General features: G+C 31.1%; 1 protein-coding gene across 1 annotated transcript in view; it reads left to right on the forward strand.

Annotated features, from left to right (window-relative positions):
- The window catches only part of LOC119676742 (hemicentin-1), a 437,106-nt gene that overhangs the window by 11,481 nt on the left and 413,625 nt on the right, over nt 1-12,000 (forward strand). The window contains exon 6 of the mRNA XM_038087998.1: nt 10,444-10,582. Coding sequence (XP_037943926.1) covers nt 10,444-10,582 — 139 coding nt within the window. The remainder of the gene's footprint in view (nt 1-10,443; nt 10,583-12,000) is intronic.

Genomic DNA, 12,000 nt, shown 5'->3' on the forward strand with positions numbered 1-12,000 from the left:
ATGCCTTTTTGCTTTCTAATAATAGTGACTTCAAGAAAGGAATTAGAATGCAGTATTTATAACTTAAGAAGAAAATTTAGTAATGAAATGGGAAAATATCATCCCTGCTATAATATAGGTATATAGAGTAATATTTTGAATCACTTGTTTTATGAGATACAAACAGGTACTCATCGATTTTGAAATTGGCTGAATATATATATATTGACGTCTCTTTAAATGATTATATTGTTGAGGGAAGCAAATACAGGATCCAAAATATACAGAACTTATTCTCAGTAGATTGCTCAGAAGCAAGTAATTGTGTATCAGATATTTCGTATCTAATAGGCCGTCAGATTTATTCTTGCTATGCGCGTAGGTGTTAATGCGCCGTTTAAAATTCATTTCAAAACCCAAGTTTACTTCTAAAATTTTTTTATCTGTGGTGCAAATGTTATGCTAAGAACTTTCCTTATAACTACAGTGGTGTCGCGAACTTAACTGCGGCTATAGCATGATAGTGATGATAGGATTCCTAAAGCATATATTAATATAATGTACAGAATAAAACTCATCTTATTAAACACCTAGCACCCTAACGAGTGTAGCGCTCAGGGTTTGTAATGCCCCCTTCTCAGCTTTCGCTACGCCTTTGTACAGAAATGCACGTTATCCGCGGCGCCATTTGCGTTCATATCTATTAATGTCCGTTTGTATGCGTGTGGGAACGTAAGTTTGCCAATATAGGAACTTTTCGGAAAGGAAATAATTTTCATAATTTTGCTATAGTATTTCCGTTGCTTTATTGGGCGGTGTTGACAACACCAGCTGCGAAATGGTGCAGTCTCTGAGAGCATATCAAACTCACAGAAAACTTTTGCTAGTCTTTAAACAATTTGAGCTGCTGAAGAAAAAAATAAATATTAAAAGTTTTGCACTAAAACTGCTTGAAGGGAAAGAACTGCTCTACGAAATCCAAAAAAAAGGAAAAAAATGCGAAAATAATTTTGAGCGGCGGAAGTTAAGCAAGTCATTTATTTGCTGTGAAATTATTACAAAAGTGCTTTTTGAGCAAATTTTAAAGTAAACAAAAATCTTGTTTATGTTCTGATATATTTTTCAACTAAAATTCAAAATTCGTTACAAATTGCACAAGTTTTGTTGTCAAGGTTAATTGCCTATTTATATGAAAGTTTTTATTGCTGACCTTTCACTTCATGGATTGCGGATTGCGGATTGTGGATTGGGGACTGCAGAATGCGGCTTTGTGGTGGAAGCTCTTAAGGCATTTCTGCTACTCGATACCGTGCAACATATTAATTTTGTACACTGCCCCGCCATAAAAGACTGCGGTAATTGCAATGAATCCTTAACATACCGCCACGCTTGAAATTGTATTTATGTGCGAAATTAAATTTTTGAAAAATTTCAATTGAGGTCTTCTCATTTGCATTTAAATTGAATAAAATCGAAAAGAGAAATTTCTCCATATATTGGCATCCGTATGAGAAAATGCTGCACGTTGCTAGTTGCTGGTTGCTTTTTTCAGTACAGCATTAAGCTTTTTATTAACTTTTCATTTACATTACGATACGTGCTCATATTTACGAGTATTAATATTTTCATAAATACATGCCAATGTAGACTGCCGGTATCTATATCTGTACATATACCAGAATATATCTTCCTTCACATATATGTACATATGCTTACAACATACGAACATATAAATGCACAAAAATCAATATCTCTTAGTTTATTAACTAAATTTTCTTCACATAAGCCTAACTAACATTAATTATGATTTTAATTATTTCAAATATTTTCACCAAACCCATAACTGTCATTCCCTTAAATATCTAACTAAAGCACTCCACATACAAAATATCTTCAGACATAAAATTCTCTTAAAAGTTAAACCGAATGTAATTCCTTCTACTACTTGCCATCGGTGAGTTGTTGTCCTTTGTTGTTGTAATATTCCATGTCTTTCCTTGTACTTTATCTACATTTATGTGAAGTTTTATTTTTAATTTAATTTGCATTTATAATTAATTTTTACAGTTTTCTGCCGTAAAGATTGTAATATCACCCACACGTCACAGTTTAATGGGAAATTTAATGCAGTTTCCGTAAATTGTTCAATTTCGCGGTGCTATCATTGAGGAGATCCAGTTTCACATCAGAGATAATTCTGGGAATTTTTATAGGAATTATTTAATACTGCTCTTATTCAAGGTGCTTTGCCGCCACCAATCATGCTAAGTATTCCCTAGAGTGATGTTAAAAACAACTTCATTACAAAGTTGCTTGTGATTGCTCTTCTTTAATAGATGTAACAAGATTGAAGGATTTAAAGATATGTTGAGGGACTACTCTTGAAAGTTAACTAAGAGTTAATGTTTATGAGAGACGAAAGTGTGTCCGATTCTTAGAAGTGAGAAAGCAGCAATAACATCTACCGTCCAGCTTTCCCTATACATTGTAGTGTAGAACCTATAATTACCTCCTAGATACTTATTTCTGGCATCAGTGCCTGACAAACTAATAGCACGTATTTATATAATAAAAACGCAGCAATAACATCTACCGTCCAGCTTTCCCTATACATTGTAGTGTAGAACCTATAATTACCTCCTAGATACTTATTTCTTGCATCATTGCCTGACAAACTAATAGCACGTATTTATATAATAAAAATTATTATGAATTTGATTAACTCCGCTAAATATATCGCTCTCAAGAACTATTCAATTGAATTATTTCTATTGTAAATTATCAAATTAATCATATATTAGGCTTACAATAGAATGAATCTCATAATAGATATTTGGTGTTTATAAACTTTTCTCTCTATTCTCAAATATCCTTTTATGAGGTTTTTTTACTAGTAAACTCTTATTCCTCCAAGTAATTATCTTACTATCAATCTTGTTCCTCTCTATTCTTTATTTTCTTAATTACGAAAATTTTGGTACAAGTAAGCTCCTATTTCTCTCAGTGACTACTATCAATCTTATTCCTTTTTATTTTTAATTACTTTTGTATAAGGTAGTACTAAACATCTCTTATTTCTATTTGTTACTATGTTATTATCAATCTTATTCCTTTCTATACCTAATAATCTTCTTTTGGATCAAGTTATACGTGTTGGTAACTACTATCAATCTATTATCTTATTCATTATTATGCTTAATTATATTTTTCACGAAACTTTTGGTGCGAATAAACTCTTATTTCTCTTGGTGTCTATGTTACCATCAATATTATTTCTTTCTATTCCTAATTATATTTTGTAGGAGATCTTTGCCATGAGTAAGGATTTTATTCGTCTTGGTAACTACTATCAATCTCATTTCTCTAGATTCCTAATTATCTTCTATACCAAGTCCTTTTGCTCTTGGTTCCTTCGATCAATTTGTTTCATCCCTATTTTTTGTACTATTTTTTAAATGATCTTTTCTTTTCTAATATTCTTTTTTTTCATTCTCTAAGACCTAAGATCTAATCTACTCTTAATTATAATTTTTCTGTAATTGTACTTATAAATTATCACACAAATTTGTTAATTAAATGTTTCTACATATAAATTATATGTAGAAAGTAATTAAATAATCCTTATAAAAATTGACGCAAGGACTACTGGTAGTGTAGGTCCACGTAGTTATTACCAATAAGTCGACTTGTTATATAAATTAAAATTAATTTAGTGCCTTTGTGTGAGTGGTTTAGTTTGTCTGGTCTTGAACAATCACAATATATCATTTTTATTGGCCACTTATGTACATAATTATTTTCGAAAAGTGAATATCCTGTCTTGCATTGCGTGACGTTGCCAACTTTACGCTATTTTTCCTGTTTTTATTGTTTTGTATGCGGAAAGTGGAAAATACTTTTTGTCTTGCGGTTGTCAACATTGGCATGTAGGAAATCCAACACATACGATTCCATAAAAATAGAAACAGCCCGGCAATGCTCGTAGCTGACGCTCTACTTCTGCAATTTTTTATGGAAGGACAAAGCCGAAAAGTTTGCTTTGTATGGCGCAAATCCTGTACGATTATGTGCGAAACGTGATGATAAATGCGACATTGAAAAGTCATAAATTTTAGGTTTGTTATTGTTTGAATTCGTATATTTGACTTATTGACTTGTTTGTGCATTTTAATATATATGTTATGTTATATTTACGATATACAATGTTGCGAAATAGGTATAATTTCGCATTGGGAGAAACAGATTCCCAGATTCGCAAATTCGAACTGAATTGAACTGAAAATAATCTCGACAAATGGAAAAATAACAAACTTTGTCGTTCTAGACTCTGTCTAATATTATTGAATAATATAAGCTCCTTTCTCACATTTTTCATGTTATTCACATTTTTATACAAAAATTATGTTAAGCACATAAGTTATTTGATATTTATATACAATAAGCAATAAAACGGCGAGAATCGTAAATACAGTGTAACATCTGCAACTGAAACTGCCTTTGTCCCACCGAGGAACCGAGGAACCCAGTCGCTATAGTCGATTGCCACGTTTCGATTTGTATTTATGTGTGCGGATTTACGTGTCGGCATATAAAATTCTCGCATATAAGAGCAAATCTGCCTGATTTCAGATTTATGATAATACTTTTTTCTTGTTTATACTTAATGCATCTTTTTTTGGGTGTGTAATTATTTTTAAGCAGCTGCCGAAATTGTATGAAATTTTAAATTTTATTGGTTGTACGCAGAGCTACTTAAAGTAAAAAAATGGGAAAAAAGTGCCTATTTGAAGCACATAAAAAGAACTGGGAATGGAACCCATTCGTGTGTATGGTTAAAGTAAATAACCCAAGAAAAAAGAGAAATGATTGTGAAAAATTAAAGGTTAATAAAAACTTTATAGCCTGAATTTTTAGAGAAATTATTTACACTAAATTATTTTCAAAAATTCAATGGTTTTTTATATTTTATAGGAGCAATGTGCTTTGCATGCTAACAGCTGATTAACATGTATTTTGATAAGCAATTCTTACTTCTCAATTTTTGTAGTGTTATGTTAAATAAAAAATTTTAATAATTTTTCGCTAAATGACTTTTAAGTTGAGTAAGGCATACAAAAGATTAATATCTTCAAAAGAAAGCTTCGATGCAGGTATCTTCGTAAAACATCGAAACGTTGGCATTTTTTATAATTATATGGGGCTATCCAATTCGCGGTGCTAATTTGACAGTTCTGCTCCAGAGACTTATATCATGCAGAACTGTCATTAAAGACATCAAATGCTCAACATAAAGCATGCCATTTTGCTATATAAATCGTTTAACAAACTCTGAAAGTGCAAAATTTGAGAAAACTTACAATAAAAATAGTAAATCTGTAGTGAGAACACTAAAAATGTGTGCGAAGATTATTGTCCACATAATAATAAATATGCTAAGCTCGAAATATAATCGAAACGCCTGCTCTGCTGAAAATTTTGCTGCTATTAACGAAAGTGTTGAGGTGATGTCGCTTTTTATATTTGACTTAACATCTTCATTCTCACAAAATTCACCTAAGACTATAACTGAGGATAGCTTATCGATGGCTGTGCGTAGAACTTATGTTGATTGGGTGCTTGAATCGCTAAATTATAGCAGAGCAATTATCAGCAATGTTATGATGTATTGTGAAGGGTGTTTCTTTTTTTCTGTAGTAAAAAGAAATGCTTCACCTCCTAACACATGTAATATACGGCCTAAAATACTTCCTCTTCTAAGAGATTTATATCCCCGAAACGGCTTTTGCATTACTTCGGAAATGATCTCTTTTAGGTTGGCAAATCAAGAGGATTGCCAACACTGTGGTGAGGAGGTTGAATACTCTATGCACCGTAAAACCAATTGGAGTCAGAATGGAGAAACTAATTGGAGAAATTTAATCCCCCGGATCCGCTTTCACATTATTTCAAGAAGATTCTCTTTTATGTCAGCTATTGTGAAAGTTGTTTGAGTGATATTATTTTAAAGTATGAATCATGGCTTATTGGAGTTGCTGACAGCTAGCACGTTCACTGCTTTGAACGATTGAGATATATTCAGATAAAAGTTTAATCTACATTTCAATCACAAATTTTTATAAGTTTATCTACTTTCGAAAACAGAAAATAGATATTCCTGTAAAGAAGAAGTTAGCAAAAAGTTATCATATTATTTATATGAAATGAATACAAAACAATTTAGAAAATTAATAAGTACATTTCTTTTACTAATTTTAAAACTACTAAAAATATATTTGTTTTATTTACTTTCTGTAATAAATTTGGAATTTTCATGTTTAAATTTCATAAAAGGGTTGTGGATCAACCAACCCTCCATCAATCACTCACCAAAAAGAAACCGTCGCCTTCTTAAATATTAAATTTAATAATTTTATACTCAACCCAAAAATCTTTCTCACTTGCTTTGACGTCAAATAATGTTAAAGTTTTTTTAATATTAAAGTAGAAAGGACCTTTGTTAATAAAATTTTGCATATAAAAAATGATATTAAAAAAGGTCTTACAAAAGCCGAAGAACATAAAAAATTTAATTTTTATGACATTTACCAACACTGCAGTAAACTAATTAAAACATGTCAGCAAATCCAACATTAACATATGAAAGTCATTTGCTAACATATCCACATAAGACTGACAAAATATTTCTACAAATAAAAAATAATATGTATAAAGAAAGTGAAAGAGATAAAGTAATAAAAGTTAACATAAAAAGAAAATGAAATCTGCTTAGGCAGCTGATTTCATCTAATTAAAATGTAAATAAAAGCAAAAATAAAGCAAAAGCAATAAGAAAGCAAATGCTAAACACGTGCTAGTGTTGTGTAAGAGTTTTGCTTTTGTGTAAATATATTACACTCGTTAACACAAATCTGATAAATACTAAACATTAAAAAAAAACATTCGTGTATATATACATATATATATATTTAAATAAGTTTGTATGTTGAAAAAGTGTAAATATAGAAACATGAAAATCATAAAAATCAGCATAAGAATTAACAACAAAAAATGTTAGCAAAAAAATTGAAATATTAAAATAAGTCATTTCAGCAAATTCGTTTTCATATTCATTTACACAATATCACAATATCAATGCAAAACAAGCTATAGAAGAAAAATAATATCAAATTCATTACACCACACCGTGCCATCGTGCCACCAAATGCCAGAAGCTCACGTCTCCTTCTTCATCAACGGCTTCTGCGTCTTCTTCTTCTACTGCTCTCTTGATATATGCCAATCTTAAGCAGTAGCAATGATAAACACAAATACAATCAAACACAAGTAGCAGCAAGTGAAGCAGCAGAGAACGCAGCACTCCAACACAATTCATTTTGCAAATTGCAAATTTAACGTTTATCAGTGCCATCATTGTCAACAACAGGGTTGCCAACAGAGTTCTACTTCTTTTATTTTTGTTCTCATGCCACACATTTCAACTTTTATTTTCATTTGCCTTTTATTTACACTGCCTGCGTAACACTGACAGCAATTTTCGTCGCTCAACAAATGATTGTATGTGTGTTAGTGTATTTTCTTACTTACTGACTACTGACTACTGACTACTGTGTACTTGTTTAGTTTTGTAGGAAGCAAACCAAACAAACAAACAAAAAAACAAAATAAAAATAAAAGAAAAGCAAAAACACAAAAGCGAAAGCGAAAGAAAATAAATAAAAATTTATTTCCAAAAGCACTGCGCTTAAATAAAATTAACGCTATTTTTCATTAGCGCAGCAGCGCTCCACTCTGCACAAGGAAAATTGTTGCCATGGTTTCTCTGTGGTGCCGTCGCAGCTACTACACTTTTTTGCTTGTTGTTGTTATTTTTGTAGCCTGTGTTGCCTGCGTTGCCTGCGTAACAGAAACGTTTGCTTTGTTTATTTAATTTGCTTGAGTGTAAGCAGGTAGTTGACACTCGCTGCTTGCCTATTGTCATTACATCTCTTGTAGTTATCATTATTATTATTATTATTCGTATTAAATCATTTTTTGTTGCTTTTATTGCTTTCAAACAATTTCTTACACAAAGCAAACACAACAACAAATTCTTCGTAACAACTAAGCAAATGACAAGAAAACGATTTTAAACAAAATCAAAATTCTATCACTCATACGCAGTGTTGAAAGCAATTTTGCTTCCCGTTGACATTCAGTGTATGAGTGTATGAGTGTACACTCTTGTATGTATGTAGTTAAATCATTTTTTAAATATTTTTCTATAGAATTTAATTCTTCTTGTTATTTCTCCTCTTCATACCTTCTTTGTACTCACTAAAGTCTGTTGGTTACCAATAATTTCATTTCTTCTGTGTAATAAGTTTAATTTAACGAAATGATTTTCTTACTACTACTCTACTTTAGAGGTATGTCTCTTTGTTAACTGTTGAAAAAACTACCATTCTATATTTCTAGATTTCAAATACCTACAAACAGAAGTGCAAATATATATCTAACTGCCTCGTGTGTGCTAAGCCGATTTCAAATTATCAAACCACAAACAATTTCTTATTTGTCGCTCCGGCAATATCAAGAATGCTTTGAAGAATTAGATTCATCATATTATTGTGGATATTACAAATACCCATAATGGTATTTATTTGAATACCATGAATAAATAAAAAATAAAAGGAGTTTTCTGAACTGATTATGTACTGAAAGTGTTTTCATTTGAACTGAAACATATTTATTATCCAGAGGTGGTATCATTCTAATACCTGTCGTGTACTATTCCTCTCAACTTTATTGTGTTAAAGATTAAACCACATATTAACTCACTGTTTGCCATGCGAGTCTTATCTTATATGAAAACCTTATCAGTGCATATTTCGACATAGATGCTTCACCATTGACCAAATATTCACACTGCGATAAATCCTGCTAAAGATTCGGGAACACAAAAGCAACACCCGACATCTTTTTGTTGATTAAAAAACAATTTCACCTTAAACCGTTATGTATGAGCTCGGTATCCTTGCGAAGTAAATACGACTCTGTAAAGTAGATATGACTCTGCAAAGTAAATACAACTCTGCAAACTAAATACGACTCTGCAAAGTAAGTACGACTCTGCAAAGTAACGTTCTGCACTACCCCTAAGTCCATCAAGGTAGGATTAAGTATTTCTTAACCATTTGACACCATACTTGCGATCCGTTATCGTGTCATCTTTTCAGTTTCGTCATGAAAGTAATCATGCGTGTTATATATGTTCCTTGCCTCTTTATATGTTACTAGCTTAAGTTAAAAGAAACGTTTAAAATTTCGCAATTTCAAAGCTTTAATCATAACTCTTGTCATAGATTAACTGTAGTTTAGAATAAAATTAAAAGTTAAGCTTAAGATTCAATTTAACTTATAAAAATTTATATTTAATTGTAAGTAAAAAAAATGTAAATTAAAAAATTTAATAATATATATATGTATATTAAATAAAAATTAAATATAAAGTTTTTTATTACAATTATATAATATTATAATTATATCACTTGCACAGGCTAGGTGTTAACATAAAAATAGTTGCAAGCCATCATGGGGGCCTGCTTATTCGTCACAGATAGCTTTCTAGTACGTAGCTCTACTTTGATCTTTATTGATTGAGGACACTTCTTGCTGCGCATGGAACGTGTCATTCTTTCCAGCAGATATTCGACGGTGATCTAATGAGAGCTTTGTTGCGGTGCAACCGTGATGTCAAAGAGGATACTGCTTTGATGTGGTGGGCTGTCAGTTTGCTTAATTGCTTAATTTGCATCAAAAAAAAACAACTCACATCAACTACAAACTGATAAGATTAAAACGAATCAAAGCCAATGAATTATTTACCCTTCATATACATATTATGATATAAAATACACTAGTATAATATTTTTATGTTAGCTTATTCTTGCAAAGCCCACATGATAGTTAATTGTCTAAGTAACATGTATCGTGTGTCAAAATAATGAAAATTCCTGAAATAAAAATGATAAAAATATATCTAAAAACTTTATTTATTAAAATTCAATAATCTTTATTAAACACTCACAATCAAGTAACATAAATTAGTTTTTCCAAAAGTAAAGGAAACTCTCACAAATAAATTTTGCTTTAACAATATTTATTTCGTTTTATAATTATAATATATACGATATATATACATATATAAAAATCAAATAAATTGTTTGAAGCTAACAACTTTTAGTAAATCCTCAAAATCAACATACAGAAAGGAGTAGATATCCTATAATTTGCCTGCGCTGCAACAACAACTGCCATTGCAGCAGAAGCAACTTTCCAACATTTAGAGCATTTGCGACATAATTTTTACTTTTTCCTCCTCTAATGCATTTAAATTTGATTCAATTTTGTGCCATTTTTCTCTTTTAATGCAATTTCCTGTGATTTCTACTATAAAACGCTGTATTTTTACCATTTCCGTTGCAGAGTATGCGTATGTCGGGCGAAAGCACTGAGATCCTGCACTTGACGCAGCTGGAAAGAGAAAGCGCGGGCGCTTATGCATGCGGTGCCTCAAATACCGAAGGAGAAACGCGCAGCTCAACTTTAACATTGAAAGTGCAGTGTAAGTATGACAAAATCTTAAAAAAAGTATCTATTTTATATGAAATATTATATGGTATGAAAATATATAACAAAATCGAGTTAGAAACGCAAGAAATCCTGGCGAAAAAATGTTATAAGCCAGTGTGAATTATGACATAAAGTTTAGTCAGCACGACACTGTCTGTCTCTGCTGTGACCAAAGGCAGGGATGACTAACAGTTGCAAGCATATGAGCAGGAAATTGCTTTGAAATGATGAATTGATGTTATGAGTGCTTAAGTGTTATAAATAAGAAGAAGAATAAAATATAAAAGAGCATGAAATGGTAAAAATTAAAAATAAAGAAAATAAATGAAAACTATATTTTTTTTTGTTATTGAATTTGGATATAAAACATTATTGTGCTGCATATACATATGTAACTCCTCTATTGAATTGAGAGCTGTGCCGTATTGCTAGAGGTCATCATGAAAGTTTTACGAAGCTGACTCAATGCTATTCGGTACTAAGTTCCTTGTTAATAAATATCCCAAACGTCTGCGTGTGCTAGCTGAGTTAGTTATTTATTCATACGTTTTGCATACATTGCTTTGCTTTGAATTTAATATGCTTGGTAACTCAATTCAAATCACTTTCAGATTTGGTACCACAAATCCCCAACAGTGCAAATTCCTTGAAGCGTGTATAATATTTGCCCAAAATTTATGCAAAGCAGTCAGTAAACAAAATCACTTCATCGATACAAGGAATGAGAGTATAAAATTTTTGGCAGAAACAGTGATATGCAGATTTGTACCGTTTCTATTGATTTCATTTAAAATTTTTTTCTGTTTATTTTGCTTTTCATATTTGTATGTATCTTTTCGATATTACATTTGTGTACTTATGTGGTTGGAAATCTAAAGATTTGATTCAAAAATATCCATCTCTTTCAAGATTCCTACAAAGACATATCTCAGCAAAATAGGTTTCATAGTAATGATTTGTACTGATTAATGTAATATCCTCAAAATACCTAAAGTACTTTATAAACATTTTTTATTAATGCACAATAAAAGTGTTTTTAAAAATTAAAAAACATCAAGAATTCAAAAAATATTGATACACAAAAAAACAAAAATTTTCCGAAACGAATCTTTTTTGCATCTGAACGAGCATTACATGCATTCCCGCTGCTGTGCCATGCAGTTGCCTGCCACATTTTATCCTTATTTGCAATAAATCAAATGCACGAATTTGAGTTTGTCTTTGCTCTAGTACTGTTACTGTATTGGCTTACGAAAACAAGGATACAAGGACGCAAGGACTCGAAATGGAAAGGCACATGGGTAGTGGTAGTGAGCTTGGCAGGAGCAAAAAAGGCCAGAAGCAAAAATATTTGTTGCTGATTTGTTGCTTTGCTGCAATTCTTTCAAGTTTATGAATATTTCAGTTTGA

This window comes from Teleopsis dalmanni, chromosome 2, assembly GCF_002237135.1.
Source record: "Teleopsis dalmanni isolate 2A chromosome 2, ASM223713v2, whole genome shotgun sequence".
Classification (NCBI taxonomy): domain Eukaryota; kingdom Metazoa; phylum Arthropoda; class Insecta; order Diptera; family Diopsidae; genus Teleopsis; species Teleopsis dalmanni.